This window comes from Cavia porcellus, unplaced genomic scaffold, assembly GCF_034190915.1.
Source record: "Cavia porcellus strain 051 isolate PalLab524CR breed Dunkin Hartley unplaced genomic scaffold, mCavPor4.1 scaffold_18, whole genome shotgun sequence".
Classification (NCBI taxonomy): Eukaryota; Metazoa; Chordata; class Mammalia; order Rodentia; family Caviidae; genus Cavia; species Cavia porcellus.
Genome location: NW_026947501.1, coordinates 50,277,546 through 50,301,058, shown reverse-complemented (window position 1 = coordinate 50,301,058; position 23,513 = coordinate 50,277,546). Strand labels below are relative to the sequence as shown.

Genomic DNA, 23,513 nt, shown 5'->3' with positions numbered 1-23,513 from the left:
TTTCTGATAACAGTGCTTAAGAGTAAAGATTTCCTCCTGTTACCTCTCAGGAGGAAAGAGCAGGCTCAGCTGCAGGTGATCACCCCAAACACTCCCAAGTCTCTGCAGCCAGCTTGGGGGCCTCCACCCTGATCCATCTTGCTCTGTGGGGAGACTTTTCTCCCCAGACACCCAATGTTTGGAACTGATGAAGGCCCCCAGCTCAGTTGTGCCCCTGAACCCCGCTGCCTGTGTGTCTCCAGAGCCCTGACCTGGCCAAGAAGCGGACTGTGCTGAGCTTTGGTGACCCCTGCATTATGTCCCAGTCACTGGGAATGTATATGGGGAATGCTAATCCCAGGAAACACTCCCCACAAGACGAGTCTGGACCAGACTCTACTGGCGCTCCCTTTCAGAGTGTCCCAGGGCTCCTTACTACATTAAACGTGCTAAAACTGCAACTACCAAACAAGTAAATCTACTCCACTGTATGCAGTCCTGCCACTAAAAACTTATCTGGGCCAGGCCCAGCGATAGGTACGGGCCTGTCATTCCAGCACTCTGGGATGCTGAAGTTCAAGCCTAGCCTGAGCAACTAAGCAGGACTCTACCTCAAAAAAAAAATAAAGGGCTGGAAATGTTGATCAACCCAAAGGCCCAGGATTCAATCCCCAGTACTGGGGATGGGGAAGGGGACCCCTCCAGTCTGGAACAACAACAACAAAAACAAAAACTTTGTCTGGTCCTGGTCCTTCCCTTTTCTCTAAATGGTTTTCCACAAGAGAACCCTGACCTACACTGCCTCATACAACAGATAGACTGCCTTTATTCCTTTATCATTTTTGAACATTTTCTTGTGTATAAAAAAATGCCAAAGCAACATTTGAAAAATCCCAAAATGTTTAAAGAAGCAAAGATCATATATAAGCACACCACCTGGAGATAGCCACCAATTTAATATTTTGATTTAATTTCTATCTGCCCTTTTTCTACATTTTTATCCAGTTTTACCAGGAATGCTCTTTGTTCGTCTGGTTGACCACACTTTAATTTATGCTCCAGGAAATCTCACCTTTGTGCACAGCACTGTCTGGATAGAAAGCATGCTTCGAATCTATTTCACCCCTCTGAGCATTGTACACCATGGACGCCTCTTCAAACACTGCCTGTTTGGCACTTTTCAGCTCAGTTCAGCTTCCCTCTGCAGCCTCGCTGTCCCCTGCAAGCGGTGTGAAGACTAGAAAGGAAGGATTAGGCCTGGACTGGGCAAAGCAGGTTCACTGGGCTGGGTTTATAAAACACAGGTTTAGAGAGGCTCAGATCTACACTTCACCAGTTCCTCCTCCTCTAATATGGCCCTGTCACCCAGGTCAGATACACCAGAATTCCCAGTCTGGAATGAAACTCAGGCATCTCTATTGCAGACACAGATCTGGGTACTTGGCAATTCCAGGATTAAAAGAAGGAACTTTAGGGCTAGGATTCAGTACTGGCCTTCCCAGCACTGGGTTTATTATAAGCTGGGCAAACACAGGGAAGGCTTATTGTGGCTGCTTCCATATGATGCTCATACCAGAGTGACACACTTTTGTCATCCTCCTCATTCTGCAAAAATTTCCCAAAAGTGCTCCCCAGATGTCCTTGTAACTACTGCCCTGCTTACCTTCTATTCTTTCCCAAAGAAGGGTCTTCTGCACAGCTCTTGCTACCAAGCTTGCAGAACCTATGAACCTTTTGATTCCAGAGGGTCTTTTATAACCCTCTTAAAAGGGGTATGGAACATGACAGAGGATTTCTGGGTTTGGTAAACATTGAGTCAGCTGCTTCCGCCTGTCCACTAAACTGAATGTGTTTTTAAATCTAGACTGAATGCAGGGAATAGCTTTTTGAAGTCTGTGAAGCTTAAGTAACATGCAGCAGATTGAAAAGTAACATTTTGAAGCTCCACTAAAAGAGCAGTGAGTTGATCACCTATTGCCCTTCAGTGCACCCTGGCCTAGATTCAGTGCAGCCAGAAATGAGCACCTGTAAGGGCAGAGAAAGGGCCATGAGAAGCCCTCCAGGACTGGCTGGTTGAACGGGAACACGGTCTCCTGAATATGCTGCATTTTGTCCTTTTCTCCATTTCCTTGTGCTCCTTAAGCAGTCCTCTAAGACCAAGAGCACCAGTAGTGACCGTGGCGATGGGGCCCCACGTGGCACCTGAGGTGCTGGTGGAGGGTAACCTGTCTCTCCAATCTGAGGAGCTGCAGTTCCAATAGGGCAATAAAACTCTGTTGCTTTTCTTCCCCTCTCTTTGTATCTTCCCACTGCTTAGCCCAAAATAAAGGTAGAGATGCAGGAAGCATGAGGCAAAACAGGCTAAACAAAGAGCTTTTGGGCCAAAGGATTAAAAGAGAGTCCTTGGGAAACAGAGGTTTGGGGAAGGTCTCGTAAAAGAAAAAAGTGTCCCTGTGAAGTTGATCGTGAACTCCTGAGCTCATCTACAAGTGAGGTATGCATGGATTTGACCTTGAGTAGACTTTTAGGTCTAAATTTGAGCAGAGACCACCAGGCATGGTGAGGACTGGCTAGGTGGGAATGGTCTAAACAGTACTGTGAATTCCTCATCAGAAACCACAGAAACCTTCTACTGATGGCACAGTATTTTTTAAATGTTAAAAGAAAAGAACTGTTAACCCAGAACTCTTCTCTAGTGAGAATATCCTTAGTGGAAAGTGAAGATTTAGAATGTGAGGCACCAAGGAAAGATAACAGAAATAGCAAAATACTCTTAAGTGGGCTCTGAAATTTAAGTTTTATGTATTGTAAACTCTGGAGATAATACTGAACATAGACAAAGGGGAAAGGCAGATCAAATGAAAAGTAAAACCAATGTTTAAATTACCCAGAAGAGGACAGAAAATGGGAAGTAGGAACAACAACCAAAACACAAATAATAAACAAATGTTAATTATAGAATGATAGTCTTGAAGCCCAAACATACAAATATATTAAATGTAAATGGCATAAATATGCCAACTAAAAGAAATTGTCAGAATGGATTTTTTTAAATGTCCTAAATACATGCTGTTACAAGACATTTCTCTGAAATATGGTAACAGATGTAGGTTAAAAGTGAAGCTATAGCCAGGCATAGTGGCACACACCTGGGATCCCAGCACTCAGGAGGCTAAAGCAAGAAGATCAATGTGAGTTTGAGGACAGCCTGGACTACATAGTGAGTTCAGAGCCAACCTGTACTACATAGTGAGTACACTATAGAAAATGGTTTACTACACAAATAGTAATTAAAAGGAAGGCTTACTATCAAATAAAACAGTCTACAGAGCAAAGTACAGGGAGTAGAAATAGAGAATGACAAAAGAACAACTTACCAAGACACAGTTCTACATGGTTATAGTCCTAAAAATGACTTCAAAATACATGGTGCACAACCTGAAATGTGAGATGGGTCTTTAGCTCTTAGGAGAACTAGAACAAAATTCAGCAAGGATATAGATCTGAAAACCAACAGACTCTCAATGTATAGAACAGGCCACCCCAAAATATCAAAATACACAGATTTTCAAGTCCTGTTGAACATTTACCAAAACAGAACAATTGTTGTTTCATAAAACAAATGTAAGGAAATATAAATGAACTAAAACTGAATAAGAAGCAAGAAGACAGCAGGAAAAAAAAATCCTCTAAAACTTGGAAATTCAACAAAAAACTTTTAAGTGATCCTTTGACCACAGAGAAAGCTTCAAGGAATATTTTCAAAATTTCTTAACTAAATCAAAATAAAAATATATTTCAGAATTTGTGGATTGCTACTAAGGCAGTATTTAGATGGAATCCACAGTATTAAATGCCCAAATTAGAAAAAAAGGTTTCAAATCAGTCACTGAACTTCCACCTTAAACTAAAAACAAGAACAAAATAAACTCACAGCAAGCATACGAATTCAAATAGCAGACATAGTAACAAATCAATAAGACTGAAAATTTTTAAAAATTGATGAATGAAAGAAAATGATTCTTCGATAGTCCTATTTAGAGATGGACAAAAAAGTTGCCAATAGCAAGAATGGAACATAACTCTCAGACATTAAAAGGACCATAAAAGCTGCTGTGATCAGTTGCATACACATAAATTCAAGAACTTGTGTCAGATGGACCAGTTATTTAAATACCATAAACCACCAACTTCACATAATATAAAGTAAATAGCACTGAGAGCCCTATAACTAATGAATTAAATACCTGAACAGGAAATCTCCAAACCCAGATTACTAAATTGGTGAATTCTTCCAAAGCCCTAACAGATGTATTAAATGTAAATGGTATAAATATGCCAACTAAAAGAAATTGTCAGAATGGAAAGAAAACCACTAATTCTATACACAGCTGTCCAGAAAGTTAAAAGAGAAGGAAATACTTTCCAACTTAATTCTGTTAAGACCAGCTTTGTCCTAATAAAATCAGCATGAGAAAAGAAAACCTCAGACCTGTATCCGTTGGGAACATAGACAGCAAGACTCCTCAACGACCCTTTGGGAAATCACCTGTGCATCACTTTCTGCTCACCTGCTTGTTGGAGCGCCCGTCACCGGCCTCGCCTGCTTCCGGGAGTTTCTACTTCCGGCCCCGCCTACTTCTGGAACCTTCTTTTTATACCTGGCTTCCGACTCACTTCAGCTCAGCCTCACTTGGCCGCAGCCTCCGCCAGAGGCCAGAGCTCTGCTGACTACTTCCTGGGCCGCCGGCCAGGTTCGCACTGACCGAGCCACCATGGACTCTGCCTCGCCGCCGGTCCGCCAGAACTTCCACGCCGAGTGCGAGGCTGCGCTGAACGTGCAGGCCCGGCTGCAGCTCTACGCCGCCTACGTCTACCTGTCCATGGCTGTCTACTGCGACCGCTCCGACGTGGCCCTGCCGCACCTCGCGCGCGCCTTCCTGCGCCGCGCCCGCCGCTGGCGCCAGCTGGCCGAGCAGCTCCTGCTCCTGCAGACCGAGCGCGGCGGCAGTGTGGTCCTGAGCGACATCGCGCGGCCTCAAAGCGATGACTGGCGCGGCGGAGCCCAGGCCGTGGAGTGCGCCTTCCACCTGGAGGACACGCTCCACCAGAGCCTGCTGGAGCTGCACGGGCTGGTGGCTGCCCGGGGCGACCCTCACTTGGGAAGCATCCTGCAGCGCCGCTACCTGCGGCCCCAGGCCCGCGTGCTGGGAGAGCTGGGTGCGCACCTGAACCGCCTGCGCAGCCTGGGGTCCCACCTGCCTGGTCTGGAGAGCTGCCTGTGTGACGGCCTCAACCTGGATGATGGTGAGGGTGGCAGCCAAGGGGACTGAACGCGGACGGGCCCCAGGGCCACAGGGTTCGCCCCGGCTCAGCAGGCAAGGTGTGCATGCTCCTTCATGACCGCGCGTTTCAGTTATTTCCTTCCTTTTAGACCCTTGCATCTGATAGAAAGTTACTTGGTTCATAATACAAAGAAAAAAGAAAAAGTCTGGTGAAGCACTCAGAGGAACTTGGACACTTGAAGGCGGAATATTTGGGCATCCTTTCAGCAGTGATCAGCGTCTTCCACGCGATGAGATTTACAGTATGGGAAGGGTTGGAAGAGGAGGGGACAGAATTCTTGCCTTCCCATCGCAGCGCAGGAAGGAGGCGGAAATGGACACTGCTGTAATGCACTGTGGTGAATGTTTTAATAAAATAAAAGATGCACACCGAGTCCCACCGGCTGCGATTCTGATTCTGGTGTGGGTCTCCAGAGGTTAATGGCACTGTGAGTAGGGGTATGACACACAGAAAGAAGGAGAGATTTTAAATAAAAAGTGCTTGGGGAAAAAATCAGAAAAATATTTGTTCAGGGGCAAAATCGCCTAGGAAAATCTGAATCCGAGGTTTCAGGACTTTTGCTGGATATGCCCCTTCTATATCTGCATGTGTTCCTCGCTGAGGAAGTAGGGAGCCTCATAAAAGCAGGGAACTGCAGGCATGGATCCTGGCCATCGTGGGGTCCTGTCACCATAGACAGGGGTGGGAGTTCTCAGCAGTAGGTCTGTCTCTGCCTGGACTCCCATTGGGGAAGCTGCCCACTTATGGCTCATTAAGCTCTTCAGCCTTTTCTTGTCTTTAGACATGGTCTCACTATGCAGTTTGGGCTGGACTTGAACTCACTTTGTAGCATGGGCTAGTCTCAAACTCATAATAATCCTCCTGCCTCAGCCTCCGGAGTGCTGGAATTACAGGTGTGTGCCATCATGCCTGGCTACTTCAACCGTATCTTCAACCCCCTAAAAATGATGGAAGTCAGGTGCTGTTCATCGTGCTTACAGTAATCTCCCCTCACCCACATTCTCCGGATTGCTGTAGTGGGAAGGTATTTAAGTGAGGGTGAGGCCCTTGAGAGTTTGCCTAAGCTTTACTGGGCTAGCACGAGCAAAATGGTAGAGGTGCTCCCCGGGCTTGCTGCTGAGCTACAAAGAGCACATGCACAGAGCCAGACACACCCTACAGAAAACATAAGAAATGAGCTGTTAAGCTGAGAGAAACTCTTGTATATCAGCCCTAAAAAACCAATCTAGATTACCCACACTAGAAGAAACCAGCTAATTTAACAATCCTGCTATTTGACTGGGGATTTAGCTCAGTGGCATAAGTGCCTGCCTGGCAAGGGCAAGATTGTGAGTTCAATCCCCGGTACCAAACAAACAATCTTGCTTTCTACAGAAAATATTAGTATCACAAGTGAAGGATCAGTTTGCAGCCCCAAACATTAGGAAAAGTATTAGAATGTATGCTAGGACAGTAGTTACTAAAAATGACAATGTTTTAGATTTTTTATTTTGTAGTGTCAGATTTTTTTAAATTATAGTGACTATAATTTTGCAATTATAAAAGTAACACACACATATATTTATATATATTTACATTACATATATATTATATTATAATATATAATATATTTATATATATATATATAAATATATAAACAGTTGAATGGGCCAAAAATAGTCCAGGTTCTCGTGCACAACGAGGAAAGACTTGCCAAGCATACACCTTGTAGTGAGTGGCTGTGTTTATTGAAGATGGAGCTTGTAGCAGCAGGAACAAGCAAAAGGGCAGAAGGAACCACAGCAACCGTCAGTGAGACCTAACACAGTTCAGGATGCCAGTATCTAAAGGTTCGGGCATCCTAACTAGGTGGCTGTCATTGTGACGAACACCTCTAACTCCAGCTGACCCCCATTCTGTCACTCAGTGGTACGGATGACCTGCCAACTTGGGCATCATGACCTCCTAGACGTAGACGTGGGTAATTACTAGTGCAGCATTGTGTTTATAGTTGTATGAGGGGAAGGAAGTGGCCCCCTCAGCTTTCCTGTTTATAACTGTGTCATATATTTATTGCGTACGACAAATGGTACCCACACAACTAGAATCAGCTTCCCAAGATCCCCAGCAGTGGACACTTTAGCAAAGTTTGAGCCTTGTGTTCAAAAATCAAAGGGTGGTGTGGGAGTAAGTGGCACACTCTAGATTAATCACACTAGGAGAAACCCAGCTAATTAAAAATCTTGCTATTTGGCCAGGGATTTAGCTCAGGAGCATAAGCCCTTGCCTGGCAAGCGCAAGGTGTAATCCCATCACTCGGGAGGCTGAGCTGGGAGGATCTCTCTGAGTTCAAGGACAGCCTCAGCTACAAAGTGAGTTCAAGGCTAGCCTGAACTTCATAGAGAAATCCTGTCTCATGGAGACAAAAAACAAATCCAAGCGTGGGGTTTACAAGCACATGTTTAAGACACGTACATGCTTGTCTTCCTTCCTTCCTGTCTTCCTTTCTTCCTTTTTTTCTCTCTTTTAAAGTCAAGTAGAAGACAAAAACCCCAGTTAAAAAATAGGCAGAAGATTCTCATATACACTTCACAAAAGGTGATATATAAATGGCTTTTTTTTTTGGTACCAGGGATCAAACTCACAACTGCACACTTGCAAGGCAGGCACTTATGCCGCTGAGCTAAATCCCCAGCCCCTATGGTTATTAACCATGCAAAAAGATGTTCAGTGTTGCTGGTCATCAGAAAAAAGGCAATTTCAAATCACCACAACGTAACACTTTAGGCTGGGGATTTAGCTCAGCCGCTCAAGCGCTTGCCTGGTAAGCATGAGGTCATGAGTTCGATCCCTGATACCAAAAAAATAACACTTCAGTGGCTAAAGTTTAATTCATGAACAACAGTTCCAGATGTTGACAAGGATTGTTACATTATGTCATTTGTTGTCTGTCTAAATGAAAACCAGAGCTAGCCAACTTTGTGTGACAGGGTGGTAGTGTCTCCTACGTCAAATGTACACTGATCACATGACTCAGTGATGTCATGCCTCCGTATTTACCCCAGAGAAGGGAATACCTATGCCTACACAGAGACTTAGAAGTATTCTTAATCCTCCCTGGCCAGAAACCGCCAGAGCTGCAGCATATTCACATATGGTGTGCTAGTCAGCAGAAAAGCAAACAAACTGTTAATATGTGTGTAACCGAAAATGCACACACATCCCAGCCAGTATACTTCTGATTCTTAGTTGCCCAGGTAATAGCTCCTGTTCCAGCTTCTTCTGTCTCCTGGAAACGATTGGTCACTGTGATGCCTATTGTAAGAACCAATCCCCAGTTGGCAAGCCATTCTGCCTCTGTACTTCCTGCTTGCTTGTCCCATATAAGTCCTAGACCTCCAGACATCAAGGCCTGCTATTTTAGGAATGACCTCCATCAGTCCCCAGCGACATTGATTATCCGGCCTCTAAGTCTTGAGTGTCGTTTCTGGGTCTGCCTGCCATTCCATGTGCAACAAATGGGTGAATCTTAAAAACGTGGAAAAAATTGCCCAAGATTACATACCATATGAGTCCATTTGTGTGAAATTCTAGAAAAGGCAAAACTAGGTAGCCGCAGTTGGGGGGAATCAACAAGAGGCAGGAAGAGAGCCTTTAAAGAAAGGAAATACGTATCACGCTTTGGTGGGATTTGTGTATTTACCAGCATTCACCAAACTGTGCCCTTAAGACAGCTGAATTTTACAGAACACAATTGATGCCCTTTAAAAACTCCCACAGCCTGGTGGTTTAAGCGCCTTTCAACCTGTTATCCCCCAGCTTGGCATGAGCAGACCTTGAAACAAGGTCAGCCCAGGCTCTTGGCTTTCTTTAACTCAGAGCTGTGGATCCAAATGACACTGACCGATTTCCAGCGGGTTCTACGGCACATCCCAGGCGGAGGCTGATGGAAACAAGCTTGTGTTTCTGTCACTAATGATAGGAGCTTTGTCAGGTTCTCTGCCAGGCCATGTTGGTTGTCACTGCACCCATTGAAGAGAACAGAGCAATAATGAGCTGGGTGTTATCAGCTCACAAATAATTTATAATAGGCAAACTAGGACAGGAACAGAGCTTTTTTTGGCTAAGGAGGTTGTATGTCACTCTTTAAAATCTAGGCCAAAAAATTATTTATAATGCATAGACAGTTGCTGAGAAAATGAAAGGTTCCTTTCTTCTCTCTCTTCTGTTTGAATGTTGTGCCTTTTACCCTAAGCCAGCAGTATGGGCCTCGGCTTCTCCGTGCCACACCTGCCACCAGCCTGTGATGTGACAGAGCAAGGCCTTTGCAGAAATCCCTTAACACAACCCCAAGAGCTGCCAGGAAGGGAGCAGGAAGCAGGAGGAGAGGCAGATCCTTGGGCGGGACTGGTGACCATGCCCTTGGGCTCCATCTCAGGTGTACTCAGGAGGGGTGGGAAACCTGTTTCAGCCCTGGGTCCATCCCTCAGAGTAGTCTGGTGGTTGACGAGAGTTGATGTGTCGCTGAGAGCCACGGCCTGTGAGCAGCACTGCCTCCATCTCTGGGTCCAGCTTGGTTGGGGTATAGCCCTGACTCCTGCCCAGTGCCTGTGGATCCTGAGGTTCCTCAGAGGAGCTGACGGGCCAGGGATCCCTCAGACCAAGCCAGTTCACTTTCATCTCTTCTAAAGGTGGGATGACATTTTTTAAAACTAGACTTCATCTTTTATTACAGCACTTACAGCTCACTGCAAAATCGAGTGATCCTACAGAGACTGCCTGTGTATCCTATGCTCCCATGGACACACAGCCAGGCTCTGCACACTGTCGTGGCTGCCTTGATGTTGTGAATTGATTTAAAATAGCTATGCTTCACAATCATTTTGACTCTGGGGAAGGGCCGGAAGTCCCATGGTGCCAGGTCCAGTGAATAAGGTATCAGGACACACTGTCATGTGTTTACAAGGCTGCCTTTCCATTGGGTGACACAGTGACAATCTCTGTGTTTGTCTTCACCTCTGGTAAAGATACTGATGCAGGAGTACTCCCAGAGCTGCTTCAGAAAGTGGCAGGAACAGGGGCTTAGTGCAGAGAAGGGGTCTAAGGGGATTCACAGCAATGTAATAAATCTTGTTATCTTTAATTAAACATTAACTGTATTTTTTGCTCACACCACATAGTTGGAATGAAGCGTGACTTCTTCTGTCTGGCCTTTTCCACCTATTGATAAGCATTTCAATTTGTTCCACATTTAAAAAGTCCTGTCCCCCCTCTCAGCATGCAGCAGCGGCACACAGGGCCACATCTGTCAGCCCTGGGCCTGGAGGCTTGGCAAAGTGTGGTCCCTCGCTGCTCCACGCTGACCCCCAGCTGATGTCCGTGCCTGAAAACCTTTGCTAAGGTGATTGCGGTAGCAGAGCTCAGGTACAAAGCGCCTGTTTCCTTACAAAGCCTTAACGAAGCACCTGTGTTTCCAGAGCTTCGAGAAACAAGTCTGAGAAGAAGCGACGGGACCAGTTCAATGTGCTCATCAAAGAACTCAGCTCCATGCTGCCCGGGAACACACGCAAGATGGACAAGACCACCGTGCTGGAGAAGGTCATCGGCTTCCTACAGAAACACAACGGTAAAGGCTGAGCCTGGCTCTGTCCCCTTCCTGGAGCTGACTTTATTGTCAGGCCAGGCCTCCTGGGAAATCTCTGCTGTGGCTTTGCGGCCCCTGTCACTCACGCGCTTTCCTCTCCCTCCCAGATTGCCTGCTCAGCCAGGAGACCTCCAGAACAGCCTCATGGGTGGGTGCCCCCAGCGGGAGCAGGTGGCATTCCCAGTGGGTGGGTCTTTGTCAAGAATCCCTAGGGTAGGCCAGCATTAAAGCCCAAATAACAGCCAGCACTGCTGGGCATGCCTGGAGTCCCAGCTCTCTGGGAGGCTGAGGCAGAAGGATCTAAGGTTCAAGCCCAGCCAGGCAATTTAGCCACATCTTGTCTCAAAAAAAAAGCTAAAAAAGGACTGGGGAGGTAGTTCAGTGCAGAGGCCCTGGGTTCAAGCCCCAGAATCCTCCCGCATGCACTGAAAAACAGCAACAACAACCAAAATGCAGGTCAAGAAATGAAAGCTCCCCCAGGGTTCCCTTTCCTGACCACTTTTGCTCTCACCGCATGGAGCATCTACACTGACTTCCTCTGCTGCAGGGGGCTTTTGCCTCTAGGGGTCTGATAGCTGGATTAGTCCATTTTTCCAGCGTCGCCTGTGCGAACCTCCCCATCCTTCCAGCACGTTTGTGGGGAGACACTGTTCCATCACACACAGCTGCCACCTGAAGCCAGCCCTGAACTCGTGTCCCTCTCAGGTCCCCCTCTTTCCTCTTCACTGTCTTCAGACCCTTTCACCCCACAATGCTAGTCTCACTACTCCCCTTGCTTAGCACAAAAAAATTTTTAAATGCTAAAGAATAATTGAGAGCATTTGGGAGCTGTTAACAAGCAGGAAGGTAAGAATCCTTTTGGCCTTAACCAAGACACCAAACGTAATAGTCAGAAATGTCAGAATTACTGAGGCAGTAATTACAGTTCTCCGTACTGACAGTGACACTGCTGACAGGCTTTCATGCAAGAGGGCACTGCGGGGACACTGGGAAGTTTCATTATACTTGTTACTCTTTTATTAGTTCCTTCACGATTGTGTACACCTGTGAAGAATGAGGCAGGGCTGCCAGATCCTCCTCCTGTGTGTCCAATACTGTCCCAGGGAGGGAAAGAGGGTGTTATTGCTTTTGTTAAAAGGCAGGCAGACCAATCAAGAGCAGGACTGGAATGAAGCGTTAGCAGCATTCATCCCTGCTAATTTCATCCAAGTGGTTACATTTCCTAAACGGTGATTTGGCCAAGTGAACTGCAGGTTGGTTTGATGACCAGGATATTTTGTGCAAATTACTCAAAGTAGGTCAGTGCCACCGAGAAGCAGGACAGCTGTTAAATAGGACAGCTGGGATCAAGTTCATCGGTGTGACATTTATGCAGGCTCCATCCACTGTGGAATTGCAGGACTGTCAAATCAGGGCCCCTGCTAGGCCAGGTCAGTAGCAGTGCAGCCCACTGGCTCCAGGAGGGTCGGCCTGGAGTTTCCCTTTTCTGCAGGTGAGGCCAGCTGTGTACAGTCAGCTGCACAGCAAGCGAGATCCTCCAGGGTCTCAAGCACCCTGTGACTCCACACCCAAAAGCAGGCAGAAAAACCAATCGAGAAACAGGGCGAGTGTTTCTCTGTTTTTAATGTGTCATAGTAATAATAGGCACACTGCCATGAATCCCCCTCCCATGGAGCCTGCTTGTCCCACCTTTTTGCCACTTTCTGGACCAGTTCTAGAGTCCTCTCTCCTGAGTGTCTTCCATTGTGGTGTTGTGGCGGCTTCAGTGTCCTGAATCGATGCAAAAGTACCTTTGTGGTCATTTTGACTTTGGGGAGGAGGCAGAAGGCATATGGCCAGGTCCAGTGAATGAGGTGGATGAGGACAGGGCATCATGTTTGCAGGAGCCCACCTTTGCGCCAGATGGTTTAGGTGGCAGCATTCATCACGGTTTTTACTACACCTTGTGAAGAACTCAGGAAGGAGTCATCCAGAGCTGCTTCAGAAAGTGGCAAGAGTCATGGGGTCAGTGCTCTTGAGGCAAGGAGGAGCCTTTTGAGGGGATTTAGAGCTGCGAGGGTCTTCACTGTGATAAAGTTTTGTTGTTTTGTTTTTTGCACTGAGACTCGAACTCGGCCTTGCACTTGCACTTGCCAGGCAGGCGCTTACGCCTCTGGGCTGTATCCCCAGTGACAGTTTTAGTATAAGCACTGACTGCGATTTTGATCACACCCCACTCTCGCTTTCCCTGCCATCCATGTGACCATGAGCCCCTCGAGCACCCAGGGCAGAGAATCCTGGCTCAGCATTTACCCGGTGCCTCCTGTGAGCCCAGCTCATGCTAGGGGCTCTGGGTGTCATAACTCCCGAGTGTCAGAGCAGCCCTGTGAGTCCATCCCATTGCACAGGTAACATGGAGGGACAGCAAACTGAGTCACTCACTCAGTGGGGCAGCCAGGAAGACATGGACTCAGCCCAGCAGCCCTATTTCTATGCCCCTTCTGCGGGAGGGGCGGGAGGGGGCGCTCAGAGACAGTTCTATCATAGCTACATTGTCACATCCCTTCAGGCTGCTGGTCCTCAGCTGTAGCAGCCCACGAGAATCATCCGAGCAACTTCTAGAGGAATCTGTAGAGCCCAGTAAAGCCCCATAGGGCAATGCCTCCCTATCTCCTCGGGGTCAGGGGCAGCATATGGGAGCCAGCTCCTGACAGCTTCAGGGATGATTGCTATATTTTCAGGAGTTTTGCAAGCCAGTTGCATCAATTTGGTAATTCTGGAGTGGGCCAGCACTCCAGATCCAGGCCTTTTGGGAGTGGAGTGCTGTTGGAGGAGGCCCAACACTACAACACCAGTATTTCTGAAGTCCCCCAGCTCTCCAGTGTGCAGGCAGGCTTAAGAAGCTGGACTTGCTTTCTGCCTTCAGGCTAAAGGCAGAGCACACACAAGTAAGGAAAGGTGATTTGGTCCAGGCTGTTACAATCCTTTAGCACCTTCCCCAGTATCTCCCAGGCATCCCTTTTCCTTCACTTGGGACATAAATCTTAACCCTAAAACAGACATTTATTCTCCAAGAGGTAGTCCAAGTCAAAGTAAGAATCTTTATCCTGATGTTTCTTCATCGTGAGACTTTGCATCAGCAACTTCTCTTCTAAGAGAAAAACTCCTGAATTGTGTAAGTATTGGAAATATCTGACATGGCCACCCACATCCACCTGAACGCTGGGCCTTCGGGACCTGGATGCCCGCACATCATCCTCTTCCTGCAGAAATAGCCATCGTGAAATGATCAACCAATTACTTCCGGCCAAGCAATGGCTTCTTCATTTCCCTTCACCAAGCTGAGTGACCCGCTACCTGAATGAAATCTGAGATGCCAGAGATTCCTCTCCTGAACCATCTACAGTTTGATGAAGACTTTTTCAGATGAGCGAACGATGAGTGATTGGAACCACAGTGAATGGAGCCAGGGATGGGCCTCAGTGGCACAGTGCCTGCCTGACAAGCGCAAGTCCTGAGTTCGATTTCCCGTACCCCCTCCCATACCCAATCTAAAAAAAAAAAAAAAACTGCAGTGAGTATTTCAGATTTTTTAATTACAGTAAAAGACACATCACCATGAATCCCCTCGGAACACTCCCCTCACATTGGACACCCTTTACCCATCAGACTTGCCATTTTCTGAAGCAGGCCTTAAGTCTTCTTTCCTGAGTGTCTTTACAAGGAGTGAGCAAAAATATAGGGAGTGCTGCTGCCAGGTGTCATCCCCAGAAAGGCAGCTCATAAAACACAATGCTGTGCCCCACCTTATTCACCAGATCTAGCTCCATGCGACTCTTTGCTCCTCCCCAAAGTCACAATGACCATGTCGAATCAGTCCAGAACTTCAGAGACAACCCCAGAGCAGAACAAAGGACACTCGGGAAAGGAGACTTCCATAGTTTCTTCAGAAAGACGCAAGAAAAATGCATAAAGAGTGTCTGAAGCAAAATGGGCCTTATTGGACTTCATTTGTGCTGGGGAGAAAGAGGATGTATGTGGATTCCATCTCTTTTTGTAGTGGTCATTTGTGTGAAGGCCTGGGAGGTTTTACTCTCTCACTTCTACCTGGCAACACCCCCAGGCACACACTGGTCCAGATGTGTGTGTGGTACCTGTCTCTGCTTCCCAGCATGCATTTCACCCCAGGCATCATGGCCCTCATAAGTAGGCCCTAGTTAGAACCACTGTCAGCCAGCATGGTTTTCTCTCCTGGATTTCTTCCCATATTCAACTGCCAGAGGCTCTTAGCAGTGTTTTTGTGTTCCTTTAAAACCACGAAAGACAATAAATCCAGTCTTTCAGAGCAACAGCCAAGCGTTGTTCTTTTAAACACTGGGAAGAAGAAAAATTCCCAGTGCCGCTTGGCACTGGCAGAACCCTTAGGCAAGGGGCGCAGCGGGGAGCTGTCCCCTGAGTCACTGGCCCTGTCCACCTGCTTGTGCAGGAGAACCTACAGAGTTCGCCGGGCTCATTCACCTTCGGGGCAGAAGCCATCGCCTTGCTCCACACAACAGAGATTGCCAGAAGCAGGGGTGCAGGGTCGGGTGTGTGGCCTGTCCCAGAGGCACTGGTTTCTATGTTAGCACTCAAAAAGGAGAAAAAGAAAAACTCACAAAGGAGAGATCCTTGCCATCTTTCTCCTTAAGAGGGCAGATTAGCGTCTGCACAGTTTGCATTTCTCCAGGAAGTTGTTCAACAGGCTGATTTTATTCTCTAGGGTATAAGTCATGTGGTTTTATAGCTTTTTTTAAGTGCCAAGAAAATAATCGCTAAAGAGACCTCTTGTCACATAAGATAGGGAAAAGTGTTAGTTTAAGATGTAGAATAAACAGGCAAAAAAATCCCAAATGTACAAGATACCACATTTATGCTATCTGTTGTAACCTTATCAACAGTAACTTCACACTGAAACAAACATGTTCTGAAAGTTGTGAACAAGCCGGAAGATGTAAGGGGTCCGGTGCAGGCCAATGATTACTCAGTGGACAGATGTGACTAAGGTCGCCAGTGCAGGACGCTTACATCATGTGGATATAGTTTGACCCTAGAAAGTCCTGAGAAGAGTAAATGTGGTCCTTAAAATAAGTAAGCAATGTGTGCTTTTATTGCACGTTATAATTCAGCACTGTAAGTGCTGAAAAATCTGTTAGGTCCTGCATGACACAGTGAGATATTTACTGTAAACCTAGATGTTTGTGGAATTTTGGAGGGTATTTCTCCTCCTCCTCCTCCTCCTCCTCCTCTTTCTATCCTCCTCCTCTTCCCTTTTCTCTTCCCATTTCCTCCCCCTTCCCTGCACCCTTCCATTTCTGTTCCCTTCCTCTTTTGCTTGAAGTACAGAGGAGAGCAGACCCAAGGCCTTACACATGCAAAGCATGAGCTATACCAGCTGTATGTTAGGCTACACTTGTAGCCCTTGGAATTTTGAAAACCCGAGATTTCTAAGTGTTTTTCTTAGCCTTGACTGTGAAGAAGCAGCTTGAGAGGGTGCCCACCAGCCCAGTCTTTCTTCATGTTGCCTTGATAAGTGGCATCTGCATGACTGGAAGGACACGGTGCCTCCTGCAAGTGCCAGGCACTACCCCAGGCTGAGAGCAGGGGTTTCTCTTCCCAGAGACTTCACTCAAAGTACATGAGACAATCAAAAGTGTTTTTAAACCCTTGATGCCCAGGGTTCCCAGTTCCTGGAAATCAGGGTAACATATTTTCTTGTATTGGCTTCTTTGATTAAATTGCACAGAGCTTACACAAAATAACATAGAAGCAAACATGTGGTAGTTGTTCATGCCAGTTTCTAGGTGCCCTTGGACATAAAAGCTTCTTTATGTTTTGCTTTGTTTTTAGAAGTCTCGGCACAAACGGAAATCTGTGACATTCAGCAAGACTGGAAGCCTTCGTTCCTTAGCAATGAAGAATTCACTCAGCTGATGTTGGAGGTGAATGCCCTTTCAGATTAGTTTAATCGGATGCAAGTTAAATTGTCCCTGATAAGCCCTGTGCCCAAAGGAAACCACAGTCCTTGACCTTAGAAGGCTGTGAGGAGCTGCAAACAGCTCCTGTCCCAGGAGATAGCACAATTCCCAAACGGAATGGGCTGTGGATACAGGGGCTCTGTGGGCCCCAATGATGGGGAGGGGCAGAGCAGAAGCAGTAACAGAAGGGAAGGAGGGAGGGGCAGCCGTATGTTCCCCACTTGCCGTTCATCCCAGAGTCTCCACTTTAGGGTTCAGGGGTTGTATTTTCCCCTTCACAGAAACATTGGAATACAAATCCATTAAAATCATGCTTGTGCCTTGAGCGCCTATCCCATCCAAGTGGCTAAGATGCTGTGTTCCTTCCTGTGGTTCTGCTGCCCACTCTACCTACAGAGTTAGGTTCAGAGCAGCCTCGCCTTCAGGGCGAACAGCCTCTCTCAGCATTGTCCACCAGTCCTCGGGACAGGGAGCAGGCCACTCTACAGAGCTTCCAGCAGGAGGCCTGAGAAGGCACGTATATGATCATGAGGACACAATACTTCAGACATTGCCTGGCCTGGCTGTTGACAGAGGTTGGCGTTGATGGGCCAGGAGAACATGCATCACTGGCCACATGCCGGGGAGTGGTTCCAGGCAGGGTAATCAGAGATCCTTCTCTATCTCATCTGTGCACCTTTACCAGATTGATGTGAACTTCAGCTTATATAAATACCGCCGAAAACATAAAGTCCTGGAATAAGAAAATGCCTGAATAAGGATGTCCAAATATTATGAAATATAAATGCATTAATGAACATTTGCATAAAATGAAAGCTACTTAACGCTACATGGGAACTATATTTAAAGAAAATACAGAGCTTTCTGCAGAGGCAGTGCATGTTAAGTATGTTAAATTTAAAGGCTTGCGAGTGCTAATGTTGAATTAATGCATCCCTGTGCTGCTTGACGTGCATTGATCTATCTTTCCATTCTCATGGAAAAGTACTTAGAACACATCACCACCTGGCAGCAAGATTCTTTTTTAAGACTGATAGCACCCACAGCCTTTTGCCTTTATCCGATGAATTTTAAAGTAGCAGAAGAAGTTGAAGAAACCAGGCTCTCATAAAGTTAAATGTGAATGTTTTTCTGGGCCGGACTAAGATTCAAAAGATTGGCATTTGTAGAAACAGATTTTCAAGATCTGTAGGGATGGTCTCTGCGGTCTTCACACAGCTGTTCAGTGCAGACGCCATGGGGATGCAGGGGAAAGGCGAACTGGCTCTGAGCAGCCAGCGGCCTCCGGCCTGCGCATCCCAGCTCTGGGCTGGTAATCCCCCAGCAGGTGCCCGGCAAGGTTGCTCCTCCTACCTGTTGTTCTTCAACAGACACAGACCTGGTGTCAGTGACTAGGGCTGTCCTGTCCACCCTGTCCCCTTCCCCTGTGGGCTGAGACCCCCACCCCCACCCCAGGGTCCCGTCACAAATGAGGTCATAGTCTCAGGGATTCAGGGATCCTGTTCCAGAGGTCAGGAGGACAGACGCCATATCCTAGGGCTCGGGAGAGAGCCCTTCTTCCCAACAAGGATGGAACTTGGGAGCAAACCCATCCTGCCCCCAGGGAGCCCCGTGCCTCTGGTGTGAAGCCTTCTTTCCCCTATCTTCACCTCTTAGAAAGGCACAAGACCAGACTCGGGAGGACCCGCACAGCTGTGGAGTTTGGAAGAAGAAAAACCCCAGGTTGCCCACCAGCCCCCGTGGCCAGGTGGAAGGGCCCAGTGTGTGAACAAGTTGGCTCCAGTGCATGGAGAGCTCATGCTGGCCAAATCTAACCAGAAGAGCCATGTCTATCTGTCCTCTTGGTCTGGAGGTATCTCAAGAGCACCAGACACAGAGATCTTGTGGGAAGGGGAGCTTTATTTCTCTCTGCTGTGTGCAGGCATAAAATTCCGGGCCACGACTGTCCCTGCCTAACCTGTGGGGTGGCAGCCACGGTGGAGTTGCTCTCAGACTTCCAGAGCCAGGATAAGATCCTCCCCCCAACAGCTCTCATCCGTTTCACAGAATACGCCAGCCATCGGACAGAAAAGAGCTTCTGTCCATAAAAACCCAGCTTCTTACACCCACTTGCTTGACAAATTCAAGAGGACCTGGGCTTGCCGTTGTGCACTCCTGTTTTTCCCATCCCTTCAATCTGCTTTTTCTAGAAAGGTCAAGCTGACATCACTGATGGTCCTCCATCCCTTACATCTTTTGGCTGCTGGGGGTGCAGAGTAGAGAACAGCATGGGGGTGACCAGAGTGAGGGATGGAAGGGGACAGTCAAGGGACAGTGAGGTACAGCCAGAAGGGAGATGGGGGTTCTCGTGCACTGTTGCACCAGAAGCTGACTATGGAGATGCTTGTATACTGCATGTGTATATTTTGCAAAGCTAAGAGAAAGGATTTTGAATTATTTTGCCATTAAAGACATGATAACCATCTCAGGAGACAGATAGTTTAACCAGAGTTACATGTTGTGCTACCTGTGCAAGTATTGAAATGTCACATGGCTGGAGGCTGGGGATTTAGCTCAGCGGCATAAGCACCTGCCTTGCAAGCAGGCAGTCGTGAGTTCGATCCCTGGTACCGATAAAAACGAAAAAAGACAAAAAAAAAAAAAAAAGAAAGAAATGTCACATGGAATCTCATAAATAGATACAGTGTTTATATTCTCACGTTAGCAGTTAAAATTCCTATCTGGGCCTGGTGGTGTGCACCTGTAACCCCAGCACTAGGGAAGGTGAGGCAGGAGGATCACCGTGAGTTTAAAGTTACCCTGTGCTTTAGGCCCCAGGCCAGCCTAAACCATAGTGAGATCCTGTCTCAAAAGACAAACAAAAGAATTTATTGAAATTCAAAAATAAAAGAATATAATTTAGTAAAATAATTGAGAAAGAAATAAATAAAAGCCCAGTTGATGGGTTTCTACCTCAGAAGAGCTCTTCTTTTGTTCAAGTCCAGTGTCTTGGCCTTGGCATGATGGACATTTTGGACTCTATTCTTGGACAGGGGCGTGTGCTGTGCACTGTGGGCTGTCTTATATCTTCCCTGGCCTCTACTCAGTAGAGGCACCACCTGCTTCAGTAATGACAACCACAAATATCTGCAGACATCACTGGACGTCCCCAGTTGAGAGCCGCTGTTGTAATCTGTTTGGTTTGTTTGTTTGTTTCTTGAGACAGGGTCTTGCTATGTAGTTCACCCTGGCCTTGAACTCACTCTGTGGCTCAGGCCGGCTTCCAGTTACCCTCCTGCCTCAGCCTCCCCAATGATGGGATGACAGGTGTGCACCACCACACCCAGCTCAGTGATGCAATCTGTAAGATGAGGTTAAAGCAACATGCTTTCATGCACTTTTGCCTTTTAAGATTCACGTACATCAGTGTAAAATGATAACCTGGCCTCACGTTAGATTTCCTAGTGGAAGCCCCCCCCCGCACTACAGCATGTCACCCCAGTGCCTTATTTGTAACGAGTGGCCCATGTCCAGTCACAGCCTCCAAACTGCAAAGGTGTCATCCCCTGGGCCAGGGATATCATCAGTGACACCCAGAAGATCTAGTGGAAGGCAAGCAAAATGTTTCTGGAGCTTTCTCTAAGCACCCACTTTACTTTTCTGCAGACCTGAGGGAGATGATATTGCAGGATTGGGTCAGAAAAGCACCAGTGATGGGCGCACATTGAGCGCCCCACCAAGGGGTCCTCACAGGGCTGTCCCCAGCAGGCTGGCTTTCCGATGAGGCGGCTTCGTGTTTAATCCCATCCATCTCCCTGGTGCTCCCCATCATCAGGACAGTCTCTTTCTCAGCTGAATGCTAGAATCTGAATTTCAGAAAGCAGCTTCAAGAGGTGTCTTACGGAAAAAGAGTTCGAAGAAATCCCAGTAAAAATTCTAAAATGAAAACGGCAAAAGCACCTGCTGCATGAGGACGCCTTGGCCACACTAACCCATGTACAGTGCACATGCCCAGAACACTACCGCTGGCACACAGAGGGGCTCGGTAGATAGCTTAACCTGAGTGAGTTTTCTCTGGCGTTCAGGAGCACTTACATGTCCAGCCGAGTTACAAACCCCCTCCCAGGCCAAGGATAATGTTAACTCCTGCAGAGGCTCCGCTGCCTGTGGCAGTGAGCATAGGCAGGGGTCCACGTCGGCCGACGGTACGGTCCCTGTCTGTAAGACATTGACTCGGTCTCACCACTGAACTCAACATGATCTTGGGTAAGGGTAGGAGACTGTACACTACCGCCGATGTCCTCAGGGGGGTGATGAGATTTCTGCTTCAGCACAGCAGCCTTCCTGTCCTGCACCTACTGAAGCAATTTCTATGGATAAATTTTATTTATGATACCAAGGGCCTAGCTTTTCCACCAAGCCTATAGTGTGTTTGCAACTATTTGTTCTGGGCTGGGCATTTCTGTGCAAACCATCCTGCGTGCAGGACAGAGGGGTCTGAGGCCATTCGTGGAAATACTCTGAGGATTAAAGAACAAAGCCCAGGTCAGAAAGTGGGTCCTTGGCTTTAGCGTCGTGAGCCCCACAAAAGTGTTGCTAAGAACCTTCCCATGTTGTATTTTCTGCAGGCTTTGGACGGCTTCATCATCGCAGTGACGACAGATGGCAGCATCCTGTACGTCTCCGACAGCATCACGCCGCTCCTCGGGCACCTGCCGGTGAGTCCCGCCCTAGCGGCTTTCCTGCGCACATTGTTATCTTCTGGGGTCTTTTAGGTGGGAGGTGCTATGGGCTACAGGGTCTCCTGAGACAGGAAGACATGGAGCCGGGGGCCCTGGAGGACCCGACTGGGCCACGCTCAGAGTCTCTGATGAAAGGCAGGCGCAGTGGTGTGACACCCTGGAACAGGCATGACACCATGAGCTCAGCAAGGCCCAGCCTGGTGGGGACATGGGCACAGCCTGTCATCTGACATGAGAGTCACAGCATGGCAGAACTCAGAGGACCCCAGATATCCCATGTCAACTGAAAGGGGACCTGAGGAAGAGGTGAGAGATGGCTCAGGACTAGGGTGAGCTCAGGAAACCTGGAGCCGTGTCCAAGGTCACAGATAGGTTGTGATGCTGCATAGTCGCAAGGCCTCCATGGCAGGGACAGTTCCTGGGAGCATACCATCGGGCCTGTGCTTGGAAGAACATGTGGGGAGCAGGCTGGGAGGGGAGGCGGCTCTGCAGCCAGGGTGGGCCATGGAGGCTGGGGTGAGCCATGGAGGAGGCTAGAGGTGTCACAGGCCCTGGCGGACAGATGTCCTGGCCTGCTTACCCCCTGCCTCCCTCCAACCTCCCTCCTCCCTCTCTCCATCCCTACCTTACCCCTTTCCACATACACCCCCAATTCACAGACAGCCAGCAGGACAGCAGAGGACCCACCTCTAAGGGTCCCTCACAGGCTCCTGCCCTGCCTTCTGCTTCCTTCCCCTGCAATTCCATCACGTTTTCCTGCAGAGCCTGGCCATGAGCACCCGTGATCCCAATCCCAGGAACAGCACTGGTGGGTGACAGCAATGAGCTGCTCTCTCCTCCCTCTCTGGCACCCCCAGCCCAGCCATCCCTGCCAGACCCCACTGCCAAGCTGGGGTCCAGCTCAGAGCTCAGCAGTGCTGCCTGTGTCAGTTGATACTGACTCATTCCTCAGGATGAGCCTAGCACCTCCCTGCAGAGCCAGCTGTGTTTTAAACGGAATTGCAGGCTGGGCTTTGTGGTGCTGACCTGTAATCCTAGCACTCCACAAGGCTGAGGCAGGAGGACCGCAAATTGGAGGCAATTTAGCAACTTAGTGAGACCTTGTTTTATAGTAAGGAATTAAAAATGGCCAGAGATATAGCGCAGTGTGAAAGCCCTGGATCCAAGCCCCGGTGCTAGAGAGAGGAAAAAAAAGTTTGCCTTTCCTTCCTGGTTTTCCATTTTGTGAGATTCCACCTCCTGTGCGCCTACTGTGCGCCAGGCACCCCTGGGGGCATAGTCCCTGTTCCCGCATTTGAAGCCTTGTGCAGGTGCCTGGCGCTGTGAGGCCAGGTCACACTTGCTGTCCTATGGACCCTCCCCATGACCCATGAGGTGATCATCACCCCTGGTACAGGTGAGGAAACAGCAGCCAGCACAGAGAGTAACCAGCCAGATAGGACTGGGCCGCAGTCTGAACTCAGTTCCAGAGGCTCCAGAGCTGGGTCCTGAGGTGCCACGCAGAATTCTCCAGGGGACAGAGAAGAGTGGGGAGGACGGCGGGTGGGCCACAGAAAGGAGGGGCTGAGAGCCAGGGGTCAGGCTGTGTGGACCAGGCTGGCTGTCAGGGACCCATCCGGGACAGGACAGAAAGCAGCACAGGCCTGTGGGCATCACCCCCACAGGGACCCCAGGGTGGCAGCAGGCTGAGGTCCCCTTCCTCCTCAGTGATTGCAACCTCAGCCATGAGAGCACTTGAGGTGTGGCCACATTCCTACCTGTGCGACCTCAGAGCTTTTGTCTGCTCATCTGACAGGGAAAAGGAAGAAAACTAACTCAAAGCAGAGAGGGATTTTAGGGCCAAGTCAGCAC

At 48.1% G+C, this 23,513-nt stretch overlaps 2 protein-coding genes across 5 annotated transcripts in view; both read left to right on the top strand.

The window, feature by feature from the left end:
• Nucleotides 1–23,513, top strand: part of Npas2 (neuronal PAS domain protein 2) — a 134,462-nt gene that overhangs the window by 71,479 nt on the left and 39,470 nt on the right. For 2 of the 4 annotated variants that reach the window (XM_013154341.2, XM_063229830.1), the window contains exons 3-5: nt 10,782–10,930; nt 16,814–16,905; nt 21,549–21,638. In XM_013154341.2, the coding sequence (XP_013009795.1) occupies nt 10,782–10,930; nt 16,814–16,905; nt 21,549–21,638 (331 nt within the window). The remainder of the gene's footprint in view (nt 1–10,781; nt 10,931–16,813; nt 16,906–21,548; nt 21,639–23,513) is intronic. The other 2 variants (XM_063229832.1, XM_063229833.1) reach the window with 1 other exon arrangement.
• On the top strand, nt 985–5,698 carry LOC134471351 (ferritin heavy chain-like). Its single transcript, XM_063229834.1, has 2 exons — nt 985–5,286; nt 5,414–5,698. Exons 1-2 carry the CDS (start codon nt 4,755–4,757, stop codon nt 5,425–5,427), a joined length of 546 nt encoding a protein of 181 aa, XP_063085904.1. The 5' UTR covers nt 985–4,754; the 3' UTR covers nt 5,428–5,698.